The following is a 16,671-nucleotide window of genomic DNA, read 5'->3' on the forward strand; positions in this document are numbered from 1 at the left end:
ATGCCGCGACTCTCCCTCTGTTACCCTCTAGGGGAGGGTGCCTGGCTTTCCCGTGGCCATGAGGCTACCCAGTCCTCTTCCCTGTCTCTGACTAGTGACCCATCCTGTCCCGGGCTGACCGCCCAGCCTCAGGAGTCTGAGGCAGGCCCAGGCTCAGGGCACAGCTAGCGTGACTGTGACCAGGCTCCAAGAGGCCCAAGGTGGCTTCAGCCATCCGCATATCCTGAGTCCTAGGTGTTGACCCTGGGGGCTGGGTGGGGGTGGGGGATCTTCTGCTTCTTGAATCAGGAGTGAACCTACCTAACGCCTGATGTCTGGGGTATCATTGGCATGGGACAGTCGCTGTCGCTGTGATGGCCAGAGGCACTATGACCCGGCTAGTGGAGGGGAGGAGGGATGAGACTTTTTCTCTGTGTGTATACTGTGTGGGTACTGTTTTGTGTGTTTCTGCAGCTGGATATGTGCGCGTGTGTGTGTGTGTGTGTGTGTACATATGTATGAATGGTATCCACGTCTCTGGGCATTTCTGTGACTCTGGGGGAGGCTGGCAGGGGTGTGAATGGTACCCGTGTTTCTGTGAGCGGAGTCGGAGTGTATGAGAGCAAGTCACGAGCCAGGGCCGGTGCGTGTTTGTGCACGAGCAGGGCTGCTTGCTATATGAAAATCTCTTCTCTGAGCTTCCGGGGTGGTTTCTGACCATGGAGGGCTTCTTTCCAAGTGCTTGTGTCCCTTTGTGAGTGTGTCTTGGTTGTTCTGGGCAGTACCTCCGGCCGTGTCCTTATCTGAGGATGTCTGAGAGTCTGTGCTCATTGTGGGGCCTCTGTGTTCCGGGGCGCTGGTTGGGGGTCCTGGTGTGTACACGGTATAATGGTGATAGTAGGTAAGGGACAGCGGCCTTCTCTGCAGAGCCGTCCATCACTGCCGGGCCTGCAGACAGGACTGTCAGCATAAACCTTCTGTGCCCTCTGCCTGGCTCTGTCTGCCCCAGGTGTGTCCACTCCCTCTGCTACCCCTCCCCTTCCCAAGGCCACAGGCAGCTGTGGCGAGAGCCTGTGACTCCAGCCTCTTGCCTGCCCTCCCCTCAGCCCCCATGGGCATCCCCTGACACCCATGGGGGTGGCATGTGTCCAGAGATTGTTCTAGGCACTGGTCAGGGCACAGATGTTGCTGCCCCCTTCCCTTGCCTGGCATGTGACTATCTTTTGTGTCTCTTGAAGCCAATGCTAGCACAGGGGTGTGGGGGGGAGGTGGGAATTGAGACTCAGATGGGGATGGCGCTGGTAAGTGAACCTCTCCACCCCAGCCCAAGCCTGGCATTACCCCCAGCCTACAAGTCTAACTCAGGTAAACCCTCCATCCCAGCAGGGCCCCTCGACTCCACCCCTGTCCAACTCCTCTCTGCCCCAAAAGCGTTCAGGTGGCCCAGGACACCCCTCTGTGATGTCCTTCCCCTGTCAGGGACCCTCAGGGTCCCTCTTCTCTGCCAGTGGCTCTGAAGCCTGGGCATTCTGTCTGCTTGTGCCAGGCACCCCAGTGCCAGGCCATCTGCGGCCTCTGTCTTCCTGCTGAGACTGGCACCGGTCAGCAGGGTGCCTACAGCTTTGCCAAGAACCAGCCCGGCCTCTGGGCTCCCTTCCTTGTCCTTAGCCATCTGCAAGGGCCTTCTGGTCTTTAGGGAAGACAGGGTAACCCTAGTTTATGGTGAACAAGGAGGCACCTGACGTCCCCTACTCTAGGACAACAGGAAGTCTTCCTCTCTCTCTAGCTGGCTCTAGGACATTGCCCACACTTCTAGTCCCTACAACTCCTCTTGCTTATGCTGGCTCCCCATTCATTGCCCAACATTGTGAAGTGACTGGTACCTGTCCCCTGGTACCTGTCTGTAATGCTGGGCCATTGCGTTACAAAGACCTCCTGCCCTGGCCTTGGCTGCCAGCCTCCCTCTTCCACTCCCTGCCGTACCAGCACCCCCTGGACTCCAGATCTGACCCCACTGTGCTTCACTCAGATGTTTTCTGCCTGTCCAGCGCAGCCCACCCAGCTGCCCCCAGCCCCTCTTTGTGGCCCACTCTGCTACTTTCCCAGACCCTGTACCCTAGCCAGATTGGACCAGTGACTATTCCCTCAACACACTCTCTACCCACCTGCCCCAGGGCATTTGCCCATACCATCTCTCTGCTCTACATGCCTTTCCTCCCAATCTCCAGCAGCTCATTTTTCAGGACCCAGCTCAAATGTCACCTCTTCCAGGAAGTTTCCCCTGCCCATCACCACCAGATGCCCCTTCTCTGACCCCACAGCTCCAGTTCATCTCTGCCGGTGTCTCCTGAGTTCCCTATGTCATGGTCTTCGGCACCTTTCCTACCTGTGATTCTCCAAGTTACGTGACTAGGATGCATGGCTTGTGAACATCTGGAAGGGCTCTCCCTTGTCCCTGCCAGCAAGTCTGGAGCCTGCCCAGGGCTGGCCCGGGACTCGGTAGAGAACGGGGTGTACCAGGCACTGCTTCTTTCCTGTTCCTGGGAGGGCAGAGGGCCCTGGTCCCAGGGCTGCACTCAGAGGGTCTCTAACCCACCTTCGCCCCTGCTCTCCCCGCACAGCTCCCCGCATAACCATGTCTTCTCTTATTTCCATCAGCAGCCAAACTACTGGAGTTTCAAGGTCAGTGCGTGTGCCTCTGCTTCCGTGACAAGTGCATGTGCTCTCCTGCCCTGGGCCCTCCCTGCACACGCTTTGCCCAGGGGTGTGCGTCTGCACGGGACCTTCCGGTGGGGGCGGTGGGCTTTGGGGCTGCAGGCTGTGGCTGCTGCTTTGAGAGAGTCTGAGCTCGCCTGCCAGGGGTTCATGGGATCCAGAGTGGGAGTTCGGGCCATCCCTGCTGGGGATCTGGGCTGGGAGTACTTAGTGAGGCTTTCCCACACTGCGGGGGGGGGGGGTGCGTTTGGGAATAAGGGAGGCTGCTTGACAATTACACCCCCCCACAATGCCGAGAGGCTGCTGACTCTGAGACAGGGACCTGATCCCCATGATCTGGTTGAGGGCCTCTTCTCTGGACTCAGCCTTCATCTTCCAGGGAGGTCTTATGACTCTGCTCGGCCCCTCATCCCTTTCCTACTTGGCACTGCGGGGAGCTAGTCAGTGCCAGTCAAGAGACTCACAGCCCTGAACTCCAAACCCTCTGCCCAAGTGGGGGGATAAGCTCAGGGATGAGCGCTTGCCTGCCTTCCCAGGACAGTTTGGACAATCCACAGCTGGGGAGCTCTCTGCCCCATCCAAGGGCATCCAGCTGAGTCCTGGGAGAGCACCCTCAAGTACCTCCTCCGCTGTCTCTGGCACCCAGGACCAGAACAGAACCAAATTAGGCTCCCGCCTGTGTCCCAGAGTCTCTGGCCCTCCAACTCCCAGGCTTTGTGATGGGGGTGGGAGGCATCCATCCCCAGCTCCTGAGGTCTCATCCTGCTCCAAGCATCTTATCTGTGAGCATGCACCCAGAGAGAAGTCCTTGCAGAGAAATTATGGAATCATAGACTCAGGATGTCAGGCACACAACATTTTTGGAGGAAGCAATAGGATGTAACAGCTCAGTGCATGGGCCTGAGAGCCTAATTCCAAATCTGCTGCTAACTCACTGGGGGATCTGGGGTAAATGGCAAGATCCCCTGGGCCTCAGTTTCTCCTCTGTAAAATGGAACAACAATGTCTGCCTCACAGAGTTGTTGTAAACATAGAAGAGATGAGATACTGCACGTCCTAAACACAGCGCCAGGCTCATGGCGAGCCTTACCCCGCAGCCTCCTTCAGACTTCAGCCTCCTCCACCGACACTGACTTGATTCCCAAATCAGAATCACCTTGGGAAATTGTCAGAAATCTTGAACCCCAAGCCCCAATCCCCAGAGATTTGGATTCAGTGAATATGGAGCCCTGAAAAGAATGTTTTTCAAAAGCTCCTAAGTGATTCTGTCCCATTCTACGGACAGCCTTTGGGGACCTCAGATCCTCGCCTGACTGTTCCCACTCAAGGTTTCCTCTGCCTGATCTCTGGCGGGAGTCATAGGCTCCTTGCTGGAATTCCTCCCATGCCAGGTGCGCCCTGCCTCCCCAGCAGCTCCTTCCTAGCTTTGGAGAGCTATGCTTGAATTACTGTTTTATTCTTTTACCATCTCGCTCGTAGACAGAGGTCCTAGGTGTCTTATTTTTCTCTGCCCTGTTGACTCAGCCCAGGACTGAAGAGAAGTGCTAATGGGCTTTCTCTCTTCTCAAGAGGGTTTTCTACAAAGGCTGTGAGAATGGCAAGCTGCGCAGAGGGCCAGGATGGAGAGTGGAACAAGCAGGGGACAGGGAATGTGGGCGTCTCTTCTCCCCGGGGTGGCCTGGATAGGGTCTTACCTTCTCTGCAGTCAGCAGCCCCGAGGCTCCCTGCCCCCACACCCTTCTGGTCCCTGTTCCATCTTCTTCCTGGCACCTCACTTGTGTCCCCTGGCACTGTGGCCACCATCTTCGCTCCTGGCTAGCTGCCTCATTCTGCCAGAATTCTGTAGCTCTTCATCCACATCAGCCTGGCAACCGCTGGCCTTCTGGTTGACTGGCAACCTCATTGACCACCACACCAGACCTGGTTCCCCACACTGCTCCAGGGCTGAAGGTGACAGAGGCTGGCACTGGTGATCAGCCTAGAGCTGAGCTGCAGGGTCCAATGTCTGGGCACAGGCACCCCTATGTGGGCCTCGTTCCTACGCTGTCTTCTTCCTCCCCAGACCCAAACCCCCTCACTGGTCAAAGCATTGTACTTGACACTGGACTTCCCCCGAGGTCTCCAAACCTGACCTTCTGCATCCCCAAGCCTTTGAGACCACACTGGGGACAGCTGGGCACATTGCCCATCAGCAGAAGACACTCTCTCTTTTCCAGAGTGCTAACCCAATTGGATCATTAAATTGAGTTAGTATGAAGATGGAGATTAATTAGGGGCTAATCAGGATTTGGGGAACGAGGGAGCAGAGGAGAACAAATGACTCCTTTATAGAGATACTTTTTATTTTTTTTTAACTATAAAAGTGATATATTCTGATTGTGCAAAATTCACCCAGCAGAGAAATGTATAAAAGAGAAAACGCTGTTTCAACCCCGACTTAACCAAGGTTAATAGTTTTGAGTGATTTGTTGTTAAAAACAGACAACTTATTTTATAGAAAAGTATGGCTGGGCAACAGGATTTTTTTTTCTTGATAACATATGTATATACAATCCATACATGTATCTGTCGTACATAACATGGAATGTCCATAACACAGATCTGACTTATTATCTTCTCCCTTGAATAAAAGAGTTGCTGAGAGTACCTGGGATGGAGGGAAGGGGCTGGGGCAGAATGGCAGGAACCATGGCCCTGGGTGACAGCCCCGGTCTTCAGCCAAAAGTAGTTCATAAAGTGTAACCAAAATCATGGCCACCCCTCCCTCAAGGAGAGAGCGACCAGGGTGTCCCTGGGGCAGGAGACAGTCACTGGGTGATACCCTTCCCTAGCTCCAGCTGGATACCACCCTCAGCTGTAGCTTCAGGGCCTCATGAAGGGGCTGCCATGCTGGGTACCGGGGGGAGGCCTTTCTAGAAGACAAGCCAGGATGGTTGGCTGGGTGGCAGCATGTGCCTTGCAGGGAGGGGCTGAGGTCAGGCACATATGCTCTGTGTTCATGTGGATCATATCAGGCTTAGCATGTGCATTGCATGTAGTAGGCAGAATCTGTTTGAAACTGCTTCGGGATGATTCTCCCAGGCACCCTAAGTCAAGGACACAGTGCTCCTCTCTGAGGCCCATACCTCCCAGAGCTGGGATCCTGGGGCCCCTAGTTCTCTTTGCTTCCTCCCTGGGCCCTGCTTCCTGCCCCCACCCAACCCTCTGAACTCCACGAAGGATAAATTCGCCGCTCACACACCCGCCGCTTAATTAATGTCTGGAACTAATGCCCCAATTTGCTCAACGATTCTGCTGCTCACCTCAGTGACAAATTTGTGTTGTTGTTGTTCTCTGGAAGCTTAAAATAGCAGGCGTGCCCTGGCTCCCGCTCAGATGGTTTCTTGTCTGACTTCCCAGGTTGCCTGAGCCCTTTGCCCACTCGTTACCTGCTGGGTGTCCCAGGGAGGCCAAGGCCCTACGGGGTTGGGGAACTCTCCTGTAGCCACACAGCGAGTCTGGAATGCAGGAGACCCTTGTGTGTGTCACTGGCTGGCAGGGGCTTCCTGGGCCTGGATGGGGGAACTGGCAGAGCAAAGGGGCTCATGTTTGACCCCTGCCCCTGCAGACCCGCAGCTCGCGCCACACTCAGGGAGCCCAGCCCGGGCTGGCAGACCAGGCAGCCAAGCTGTCATACGCCTCGGCTGAGTCGCTGGAGACCATGTCGGAGGCGGAGCTGCCCCTGGGCTTCAGTAGGATGAACCGCTTCCGACAGAGCCTGCCCCTCTCCCGCTCCGCCAGCCAGACCAAGCTGCGCTCGCCAGGTACCGCTAGCCCCGCCCACCCCCTTCCCAGCCACTGGCTCCTCCCCATGCTCTGCTCACCCTAGAACCCTCTTCACCCCATTCACTACTCCAGCTCTCCTTAACCAAACCCCCTGGCTCCCTGCGCCGCATTCCCACCTCCCTGCCCCTCGGCAGTCTCCTCCCCTTGGGGCCTCTCCCTCCTCAGCTTCTCTCCCACCCCTTCCCTCCCTCAGCAGCCTCTGCCCTGTCCTTTTCTCTCCCAGCCTCTTCTCTCCCTCACCCCTTTCAGCAGCCCCCCCTTTCCTTCATCCTTCTAAGCAAGGGCTCCCTCCTTTCTGCCGTACCTGCTTCTGCTCCCAGTTCCATTCCCTCGGCCAGGCTCCCACCTGCCTGGGGTTGAGGAGGAGCCTTGCGGGGACGGCACCATGAGGAGTGCGTGGGTGCACCTGCACTCTGGGCCCGCGTCGGGCCTGAGACCCTGCCTCTGCAGGAGCAGCGCGGCTCCCGAAGGCCCCCCTCGCTCTCCCAGCCGGCGTGGTGGCGGCGGTGGCGGTGGCGGCGGCGGCGGCGGCTCTGACAGCGAAGGTGGCATGTCCTTCGCAGGGGTGCTGTTCCTGCAGTTCGGGGAGGAGACTCGGCGCGTGCACATCACGCACGAGGTCAGCAGCCTGGACACGCTGCACGCGCTCATCGCGCACATGTTCCCGCAGAAGCTCACCATGGGCATGCTCAAGTCGCCCAACACCGCCATCCTCATCAAAGACGAGGCTCGCAACGTCTTCTACGAGCTGGAGGACGTCCGGTGGGCGTGGCCCCGGGGGAGGGGTGGGCTTCCCCAGGCTCCTCCTCTAGGGGGGCGCTCAACTCCGTGGGTCTCTCCCTCCCCAGCCTCAGCCCTTCTCCTCTCCTTCCTCCTCCGTCATCCCACTACCTCCCCTCGAAATCATCTACCCATGCTGGCTCATTTTTGGCTTAAGCTAACATGCCAAGGGCGCACGAGGCAGAGGACGTGGACGGGGTGAGGCTGTGGAGTGTGTGTTGGTGGCAAGCAGTCCGAGGCACTGAGCAAGAAGTTAGGAAGAGGTTGGGGTTCTTGGCCCCTCTTGCCAACCCTCTTCCTGTAGTAGATACCTCTCTTTATCGCGGGGCTGAGGGATGGTGACCCATTGCATCTCCCCCCCAGGGACATCCAGGACCGAAGTATTATCAAGATCTATAGGAAGGAGCCTCTTTACGCCGCTTTCCCTGGCTCACACCTTACCAACGGGGACCTCCGGGTATGGCTGGGGAACCTCAGGGCACTGGGGAAGTTGGGCAGATGGGGTCCAGGAGTACAGAGTCTAGTTACTTGTCAATAGGGACCAGGGCCAGTTTTTGGAGAAGGGAACATAGAGGCTGAGACAGAGGGTGGCTTCCACTAATTGTGGATATGAGGGTCCTTCCCCTCATCAGCCATGCCCCCTCCTCTCCATTCAGGATTTTTCCAAGAGGCCTCTAGGTATTGTAGGGGCCTCTCTCAGGAACCAGTGTTTCCCTTCTTGCTTCCCCAACCCTCACCAGAGGGTGGGCCGCAGGTTGCTCCTCTAGTTCCTCTCCATCTGCCACTTCTTCCTCCATGCTGGGAGCCCTGATGGGAAGGGGGCCCAAATACAGCAGGAACAAAGGAGAGCAGAGAACAGAAGGAACTTCCTAAGCGTCAGGGGGAAAGATGTTGTCTCCAAAAGCAAGGTGCAAGGGATCCCCTTTGTGACCAGCCCCGTGGGGTTCTGGGACTGTCTTTTGCATAGAGAGAGATGGTGTATGCTTCACGGGAGTCATCGCCCACACGGCGTCTCAACAACCTGTCGCCGGCGCCGCACCTAGCGTCCAGCTCTCCGCCCCCGGGCCTGCCATCCGGGCTGCCCTCGGGACTCCCGTCCGGGCTCCCCTCGGGGCTCCCGTCTGGGCTCCCCTCCGGGCTGCAGTCGGGCTCGCCGTCACGCTCGCGCCTCTCCTACGCCGGGGGGCGCCCGCCCTCCTACGCTGGCAGTCCGGTTCACCATGCGGCCGAGCGGCTGGGGGGTGCCCCAGCCGCCCAGGGCGTCAGCCCCAGCCCCAGCGCCATCCTGGAGCGGCGCGATGTGAAGCCGGACGAGGACCTGGCAGGCAAGGCAGGCGGCATGGTGCTGGTGAAGGGCGAGGGCCTCTATGCCGACCCCTACGGGTTGCTCCACGAGGGCCGTCTGAGCCTGGCCGCGGCCGCCGGCGACCCGTTCGCCTACCCGGGGGCCAGCGGACTCTACAAGCGCGGCTCGGTGCGCTCGCTCAGCACCTATTCGGCGGCCGCGCTGCAGTCCGACCTGGAAGACTCGCTGTACAAGGCGGCGGGCGGTGGTCCGCTCTACGGAGACGGCTATGGCTTCCGCCTGCCGCCCTCGTCACCACAGAAGCTGGCCGATGTGGCGGCACCCCCCGGAGGTCCCCAGCCTCCACACAGCCCCTACTCCGGGCCGCCCAGCCGCGGCTCGCCAGTGCGCCAGTCTTTCCGCAAAGACTCGGGCTCCTCATCGGTCTTCGCAGAGAGCCCCGGAGGCAAGACACGCAGCACCGGGGGCTCCTCGACAGCCGGAGCTCCACCTCCGGAGCTCTTCCCTGGGCCTGGGGAGCGCCCTCTGGTTGGGTTTGGGCCACCGGTGCCAGCCAAGGACACGGAGACCAGGTGAGGGATGCTCAGGAGGTCTCAGGGCTCTTGGGGGGGGTGGGGTGGGATGGAGAGAACAATCTGTGGCAGGATTGTGTCCTGGACTGTGAGGCCCCAGAGTCCTTTGTAGACCCAGAGGAGTCTTGGAAAAATTTGGATGTGGCCGGGAAGGCACTGGAGAGATGAACAGGCCATTTTCCTTCCTTCTGCAAGACCTGGGGGTTAGATAAAAGGGCCCCAGATAAGGTCTCTGGAAACCTGGGTTTGCATCTGTTCCCTGAACCTCAGTTTCCCCAACTAAAATTGAGGCTAAACCAGCTTTATAGCACTTTTCCTGCTCAGTTTGCAGCCATGAGAGCTGTCCAGCACAGTCAGCTGAAGTCCACTGGGGAGGGCGTGCTGCTAAGAAATAGGGACGGGGAGAGAGGCACATTCCCTTAGGTAGCCTCCAAGCTGGGGAACCCTTACGCATTATTCAGCTCCATCCTAAGGGTGCAGGGCTGGAGAGGGTACCCAGAGCATTGACCTATCCCTTCTGTCCTCAGGCAGTGCTGCTGAGAGACGAGCAGAAGCAATTCACATTCACACAGCTGTCTTGTGGCTGTGTGCCAGGCAGGGCACTGGGCACTGTGGATGCTGAATTGGGCAAACCTGGTTCCTGCCTTGTCTAGTGGGGGTGACACACTAAAAATTACTTGCACTTCCCTTGGGAGGGTGTGTAGGTGGTGTGGGAGGAGGGACTCTTTAAAGCTGCTGGGGCTCTGGAATGGCTTCAGGAAGAGGTCGGGAGGAGGGCATGCCCAGGAAGGGGGAAAATATGTGCAGAGGCACAGAGAGGCCTCGGTGGGGCCCATTAGAGAGCCAGTAATGAGAGATGGGGCTGGCAAGAGGGAAAAGGGGCCTTACCAATGTTGGGTGGGGGACTGTGGGCTTGAACCTTTGGCATTGGGGCCCTTTGAATTGTCTGTGTGCTGGTGGCTGGGGAGGGAATAGTATTTCCTCTGATTATCAATCTCAAGAATGAGGGGCTGGGCAAGAGGGACCCCAAGCCCAGAGAAGGGGTTGCTCAAAGCCACCATCCTCCCCAGGGAGCGCATGGAGGCCATGGAGAAGCAGATTGCCAGTCTCACAGGCCTGGTACAGAGTGCCCTACTACGAGGCTCGGAGCCTGAGACCCCTAGGTAAGGTTCTTCTTTCAGCACCATTGCCAGGGCTTATGGCTGGGGCAAGAGGAAGGGAAAGTAGGCAGCAGCAGCGCTGAGCCCAGCTCTGCCAATGTCTCAGTGTGTGACTCTGGGTGAGCCCTTTTCCTTCTCTGGGACTCCATCCTGACATCAGGGGACTGGAGGAGATTACATTAAAGTCTCACTCAGCTTTGACGGTTTGGGGTCAGCCTGGACCCTCTGATGGCCATCTTTTCCCTGTGCCACAGCGAGAAGATTGAAGGCTCCAATGGAGCAGGCACCCCCTCAGCACGTGAGTGGCCCCTTGACCCTCCCCCACAGGTACTTGCCCTCTCTGAGCCTCAGATTCCTAATCCACAAAGTGGGAATTAAACCATCAGCTACATCCCTGGGCTTCAGTGGATCAATGAGCAGTGACCTTAGCCCAAGATGGCTTTGCCCTAGTGCTTTGCTCCCCACAGAAGGGCTGACCCACGAGCTGGGTCAGGGAGTCAGAGCCACGTGCTTCTCTGGCTACTGTGAGGATCACGGGTGGGAGGGACCTTGTCCTGGCCCCTTGTAGGCTCAAGGTTTGTTGCCTTTCTCCCATCCTCGTGGTCCCTGTCTGCAGCCTGCGGGTCCGGCAGCCGGAGCAGCGGGGCCACCCCAGTGTCCGGCGCTCCCCCGCCCTCAGCAGGCAGCACTCCTGCGGGGCAGCCCACGGCCATCAGCCGTTTGCAGATGCAACTGCACTTGCGTGGCCTGCAGAACAGCACCAGTGACCTGCGCAGCCAACTTCAGCAATTGCGAAAGCTCCAGGTACTGGCGCCTTGCCCCGTGCCCCATCCCTTCAAGCCCCTCCCCGATAGACCCCACCCACTCGTGCCGAACCCCCTCCCCACAAGTCTCGTCCCATCCCCTACGCCCTCATCGGAATCCCTTGCGGTTCCCAAGGCCCTCTGCGAACCCTTTCTCCCATTACCCTGCCTTGAGCTCCCACTTGCTCGCTGAATCACCGCTCGCCCTTGTTCCCCTCACTGCTCTCACTTTCCCCTTCCCTGAATAATCACGTTCTCCTGGAGCCCCAGTCCACCCCACTGTGCCCCCTCCACCTGTCGGTTTCCCTCAGGGCAATCCCAATTCCTTTCTGCCCAGCATTCTTTCTCCCCTCCCCTCTCGGGCGGAAGCCCTCCGCGTAGATCCCCTCCGCTACCCCTACCCCAGTCCGCACAGTCTTCCCCGCTCTGCCCCGCCTGGCAGATGGTCCCACCAGTCAGGAGCCTGGCATCGCTGTGCCCGCTCCTCGAGTGGGCCTTGGGGCCCGTCAGGTGAGACTAATGAGCAGAGACAGTCTGGAGAGGGGGCAGAGAGTTGCCATCTGGGCAGCGGATAAGATCTCACCCACCCCCGTCATTGCCCCAACTCGACCTTAGAACTGGGTTCGAGCGTTAAGTTAATCTTGCGCCAGCCACGGAAGCTCTATCAAATCCCAGAGCTCGAGTCTTTGATGAAGCCACAGCCATGCAGCCGCACGGTCATCACGGCCCTACATACGGCTACCTCCTGCCCCCAAACATGCCCACCCGGTTCTCCTGCCTCTGTATTTCCCCAGCCCGCAACTTTATCCTCCGCCCCCTTCCATCACAGCCCTTCGCTGCTGCTCACGGCCACAGCCACGCAGCCGCACGTTCTGCATGCCCCAGTGTAGCTAGCACTTCTCCCTCCACTGTCCCCGTGCCGCTCTCCTGCCTCTATTCTTCCCCAGAATTTAATCCTGGGCCTCTGCTTCCCCCGTCCCGCCCTTTCACTGCTGCTCACGGCCGCAGCGCAGCGGCCGCTTTTTCTGTGGAGCCCGCCCAGCGTCGGGCTCTCCTCTGCCCGCCTCCCCCCAGCTCTTCCCCTGCTGAGCACCTCCATCCCCGCCCACCCCTGTCCATGGGTCCCTCTGCGTCCCGCAGCTACAAAACCTGGAGTCGCTGCGCGCGCTGCTGAAGGGCACGGAGGCGGAGCTGAGCATGCGCGTGTCGGAGGCAGCGCGGCGGCAGGAGGACCCGCTGCAGCGGCAGCGCACCCTGGTGGAGGAGGAGCGGCTGCGCTATCTCAACGACGAGGAGCTCATTACCCAGCAGCTCAAGTGAGGCTTGGGGAGGGGGGAGGGCTGGGGGTGCGGCCTGGGCGGCAACCTGGTTTCCCTGGGAGGCGCAGCTCCCTTCCTTCTGAATCACAGGTCTGCTCTGAAGCCTGATTTCCTTCTCCTCTGTGGCTTGATTTCTCTGTGACCCACAAACCTTTGACCATCTGGCACAATTCCTGATTTCTTCGCTTGCTTTCTTTCTTTTTTTTTTTTTTTTTCTGGCTCGATGCCCTGCTTTTGCTATGTTTTTGCTTCCTCACGGTCCACAGTCTGGCTTCTTCCTGACCTGAAACCTTACTTTCATGTGGCAGCTGCAGGATTCCACCCTGTCCTCTGTCTGCTTTCCTTCTGCCCTATGACCTGTACAGAGTGACCCTTGGGTAGCCGCGACTGCCACCACTCCAGTTCCCTGATCTCTGAGACCAGGCATTACCAAGGGAAACCTTCCTTCCGTCCTGGTGCTGCTGAAACAAGGCTCTTGCTTTTTCAGAGAGAGTGAGGAATGGAGAACACCAGCTCCCAAATGCTTAGACTTGGAAGGGTTAACAGGAGACAGTCCTCTGATCCAAATTTAGCAAATGGCTGTCTGGCCAAGATCCCATTGTCTGGCACTGTGGAAGGGAGAAGCTGCCTTTTGCTGTCCATCCACTGAGTGAGCACCCCCCGCCCCACAGCAGCCTTCTCTTGTCAGTCACTGGGATCTGCTCCTTTCTCTGGCCTCCCTCTTGGTGGCCCAGGGCACAAAGGGACCCGAGGTCTAGCTCCAGCATCGAGAGATCATGTGATCTGGGCAGTTTTTGCCCTCCTCTGCATTTCAGTTCCCTTATCTGTCCCCAGTATTGAGATTTTTGCGGTTCTTTCCAGGGAAAGAACTTGCTTGGGTTCTACTGGCCAGTGACTTGGGGAGCCAGGAGAGGCTTCTCGGAGAAGCCCAGCTTGCAAGGGGCTCCTAGAGAAGGGTCCCTACTTCTCAGTCTTGAGCCCACACAGCCTGTGTACTTCGAGATTCCCATGACCCCTTGTGGCTGAGATGAAGTAAGGGCCAATCTCATTTGGAAATAAGCTGGTGGCAGCCATACCATCATTTCAGGTGTGAAAGCTTAGTGACAACCTCAGTCAGATCTCCAAGTAGACTGGCAGCTCTCACCCTCCACCCCACCCAGAGAATTCCATTTACCCAACTTTTCTGTCCTCTCCTTGCCTATCCTTTTCACTCGGCACAGAGGAGCTGGGTTGAGATTTTTAAAGGGAACTTTACTGAGACATTAAAGGAAAATAAAAGAAAATATAAAAGTACAGAGGCAGAAGAGATAAAAGGACAGATTTAAGCTTCTGTCATTGGAGCCTCTGGTCCTCTGCCTCTTGGGGGCCTCAGTTCTCTGGGAGCACATAGACTCCCTACCCTCTGTCCTGTTATCAAACCCCTTGCTCAAGCCGCTCACTTGAGAGAGAGCTTGGGGGCCAATCCATTGCTTCGAGTAGGATTCTCCGTGAACTTTGAAGGGGGTTCTTGCCTTTTGGGGAGGGTCATCAGCCCTGAGGTGGCATCAGCCCTGGCCCTGCCAGCTCCCATAGCATCCCTGGACACTAGGTTGACCAGAAGACCCATCCTTACCCTTACTCTAGCTGTAGCGCCTATAGGGTTGTGCTTACTCTGCTTTGCACCGTTCCTTCTTCTTGCCCTGGCATCTTGCTGGAAGGTAGGGCCAATTCCATGCTTCATTCAATGTGGCTCTCTAACCTGTTTTTGTAGCCAAGCACTTGAGCTCTGTCTAGACATTACCCTGAGGGGGTACCCTCTGCTGACTTGAGACCTTCTGGCCTCTGGTGCCTAACCTGGACTAAGCCAGCATGGGCTTTGTCGGCCCGCTAACTGCACAGCTACACAGGGCCCCACACTCCTCATGGCTCCCTCCTCTGCTGTTGTCATCTTGAAATTCTTAATAACTTTTTAACTAGGGGCAAAATTCATTTTTTATTGAGGCCCAGGAATTATAGAGCTGGCTCTGTCCTGACCCGGAGCTCTCCACCCCTCCAGGACTGAACCTGGGTCAGGGAAAGCCCAGCCACTTTCTTCTAATGGTGTCTAAACTTAGACCAGTCTGGGGCTCATTTGCAGAACTTGTCCAAATCAGCCCTCCCAAAACTTTGGCAGGTTTCATGATCAGAAAATCAAAGTGCTAATTGAGCTGGAGGAGGACCTCGCAACTTCTACCCGGGAGTTGCAGTGTTGTATCCTCCTGATAGCTTACCTGAGTCCTCCTTTAAATGAGGGTCTCTTCCCCCACAGAGTGATGTTAGGGAGTGACTATTTTACAAAACCGGCACACCCTGAGCCAGCCCGTCCCACACACACAGCAGGGAAGATCAGTGGTTCTTTCCTGCCTGGTGGAGCAGGGACAGGGATGGCATGATCCAATGGCATAAGTCAACATGAGTAAGATTCTGCTTTGCCACAAAATAGTTGTATAACCTTCAACAACCCACTTCATCTCCCTGAGTCTTTTTTTTTTTTTTTAATACAAAAGATAATTGTGTTAGGGTAACTGCTATAACAAATTCTATAATGGTTCAAAAGTAATGGACACATCTTTTTTTTCTTATAGACCAGTACTGGGTGGGTTAATGGAATGACCCTCCTCCATGGAGTCCTTCAGGGACCCAGAGGTTTGACCATCTTCAATATGGGCCTTCCGAGATCATTCACAGGGTCATTGCCTTTCACCCCATAGGAAGGGGAAAGGAGCATGGAGGAGCTTCTGTGGGAAGCCTTTATGGGATAGCCTGGAGGCAGCATGTCCCCCTTCAACTCCCATCTCATTGGCTGGACCTGAGCCGAAGCCTTTTCTAAGCGCAAGGGAGGCTGGGAAATGTAGTCTGGTGTTTGAGCTCCTGTCTGTGTGTAAACCGGAGGTAATAATGGCTTCCATGCCCAGGATTTTTGGTGAGGATTAAATAGGTAATGAAGGTGGAGGGCTGCCCGTGGCACCTGGCATACAGTAAGCGCTCAGCACAAGAGAGTGCTTCAGCTGGCAGTGCTGAGTCACAGGATCTTGTCCTTGCTCCAATGTGGTCTGTCTTTTCATCCACTAGTTGGATGAAGATGTATAGGCATGCTGATAAGATTTGCTAGTGACACAGCGCTTTGAGGGGGAGCAAATCTGTTGGGTGGTAGAACTATGATTCAAAAGTTCCCACCTGGGTTGTTGATCTGAACTCCAGCAGATGGGATGTGACAAGGGTGTGTGTAAAGTCTTGCATGTGGGTCAGAAATGTCAGTGACTCCCATCACAGAACTGAGATGACCTACCTGGGCAGCAGTTCCTTCTTTCACTTACCCATTCATTCCAGAATTATTTACCAGACATTTACTCTGCTCCAGGCACCAGGCCAGGGGCTGGCGCTTGGAGACGAATCCAGAAGACACGGTCCCTGCCTGCCAGGAGCTACACAGCCCAGCTTGCAAGAGCTCTGAGGGTTTGTGAGGCAGGAAGCAGACCCCTAACCTCAAGTGTAGGAAATGGGGGAGCAGTTCCCATTGAGACCGGAGGGAAGAGTGGGTCTTAGTCACACATGTGCAGGTATGTGTGCCTGTGTGTGAGTGTGAATGTGTGAACGGAGTGTTCTAGGCAGAGGAAATGGCATTATAAAGTCCCAGAGAGAGCAGCACATACAAGGACCTTGGAGAAGTTGTGGACGGTTCTAAATAGAAGCAAGCTGGATGAGGACAAGGGGATGTGGCTGGAGGAAAATTAAGAGAAGCCCCCAGGGACTGGCCCTTTGCCACCCTTTTCCCATCTTCATTGGCTCATTTATTTAATTTTTAAAGATTTTATTTATTTATTTGTGTGTGTGAGAGAGAGAGAGAGCATGAGCAGGGGCAGAAGGAGAGGGAGAAGCAGGCTCCCTGCTGAGTAGGGAGCCTGATGCCTGGGACCATGACCTGAGCCAAAGGCAGACGCTTAACTTTTTAACCACCTGAGCCACCCAGGTGCCCCAGCATTAGCTCATTTAATCTTCACAATGGCCCCTAGTGGTGATAACTCTTCCACTTCCATTTTTTGCACAAGGAGGTTGCAGTCCGGACACAGTATGTAAATTGTCCAAGATCTCTCTTCTGGGAGAGGCAGAGCTGATATTGGAATTTGAATCTGTCTAACTGGAGAGCCTACTTTTCACCTATTTCCCTCATGCCCTTCTTTGCTTGGAGTTTAG

General features: G+C 56.5%; 1 protein-coding gene across 22 annotated transcripts in view; it reads left to right on the forward strand.

The window, feature by feature from the left end:
- Window positions 1-16,671, forward strand: part of SRCIN1 (SRC kinase signaling inhibitor 1) — a 67,457-nt gene that overhangs the window by 31,775 nt on the left and 19,011 nt on the right. For 15 of the 22 annotated variants that reach the window (XR_009347902.1, XM_059148152.1, XM_059148154.1 and 12 more), the window contains 9 exons: window positions 2,638-2,661; window positions 6,302-6,497; window positions 7,083-7,281; window positions 7,663-7,756; window positions 8,267-9,177; window positions 10,248-10,340; window positions 10,592-10,635; window positions 10,954-11,141; window positions 12,281-12,456. Coding sequence is in view for 21 of the 22 variants with exons in the window: in XM_059148152.1 (XP_059004135.1) it covers window positions 2,638-2,661; window positions 6,302-6,497; window positions 7,083-7,281; window positions 7,663-7,756; window positions 8,267-9,177; window positions 10,248-10,340; window positions 10,592-10,635; window positions 10,954-11,141; window positions 12,281-12,456 (1,925 nt within the window). In the remaining variant the exon portion in view is untranslated. Of the gene's footprint in view, window positions 1-2,600; window positions 2,662-6,301; window positions 6,498-7,082; window positions 7,282-7,662; window positions 7,757-8,266; window positions 9,178-10,247; window positions 10,341-10,591; window positions 10,636-10,953; window positions 11,142-12,280; window positions 12,457-16,671 lie in introns of all 22 variants that reach the window. The other 7 variants (XM_059148144.1, XM_059148149.1, XM_059148164.1 and 4 more) reach the window with 3 other exon arrangements.

This window comes from Mustela lutreola, chromosome 15 (assembly GCF_030435805.1).
Source record: "Mustela lutreola isolate mMusLut2 chromosome 15, mMusLut2.pri, whole genome shotgun sequence".
Lineage (NCBI taxonomy): Eukaryota > Metazoa > Chordata > Mammalia > Carnivora > Mustelidae > Mustela > Mustela lutreola.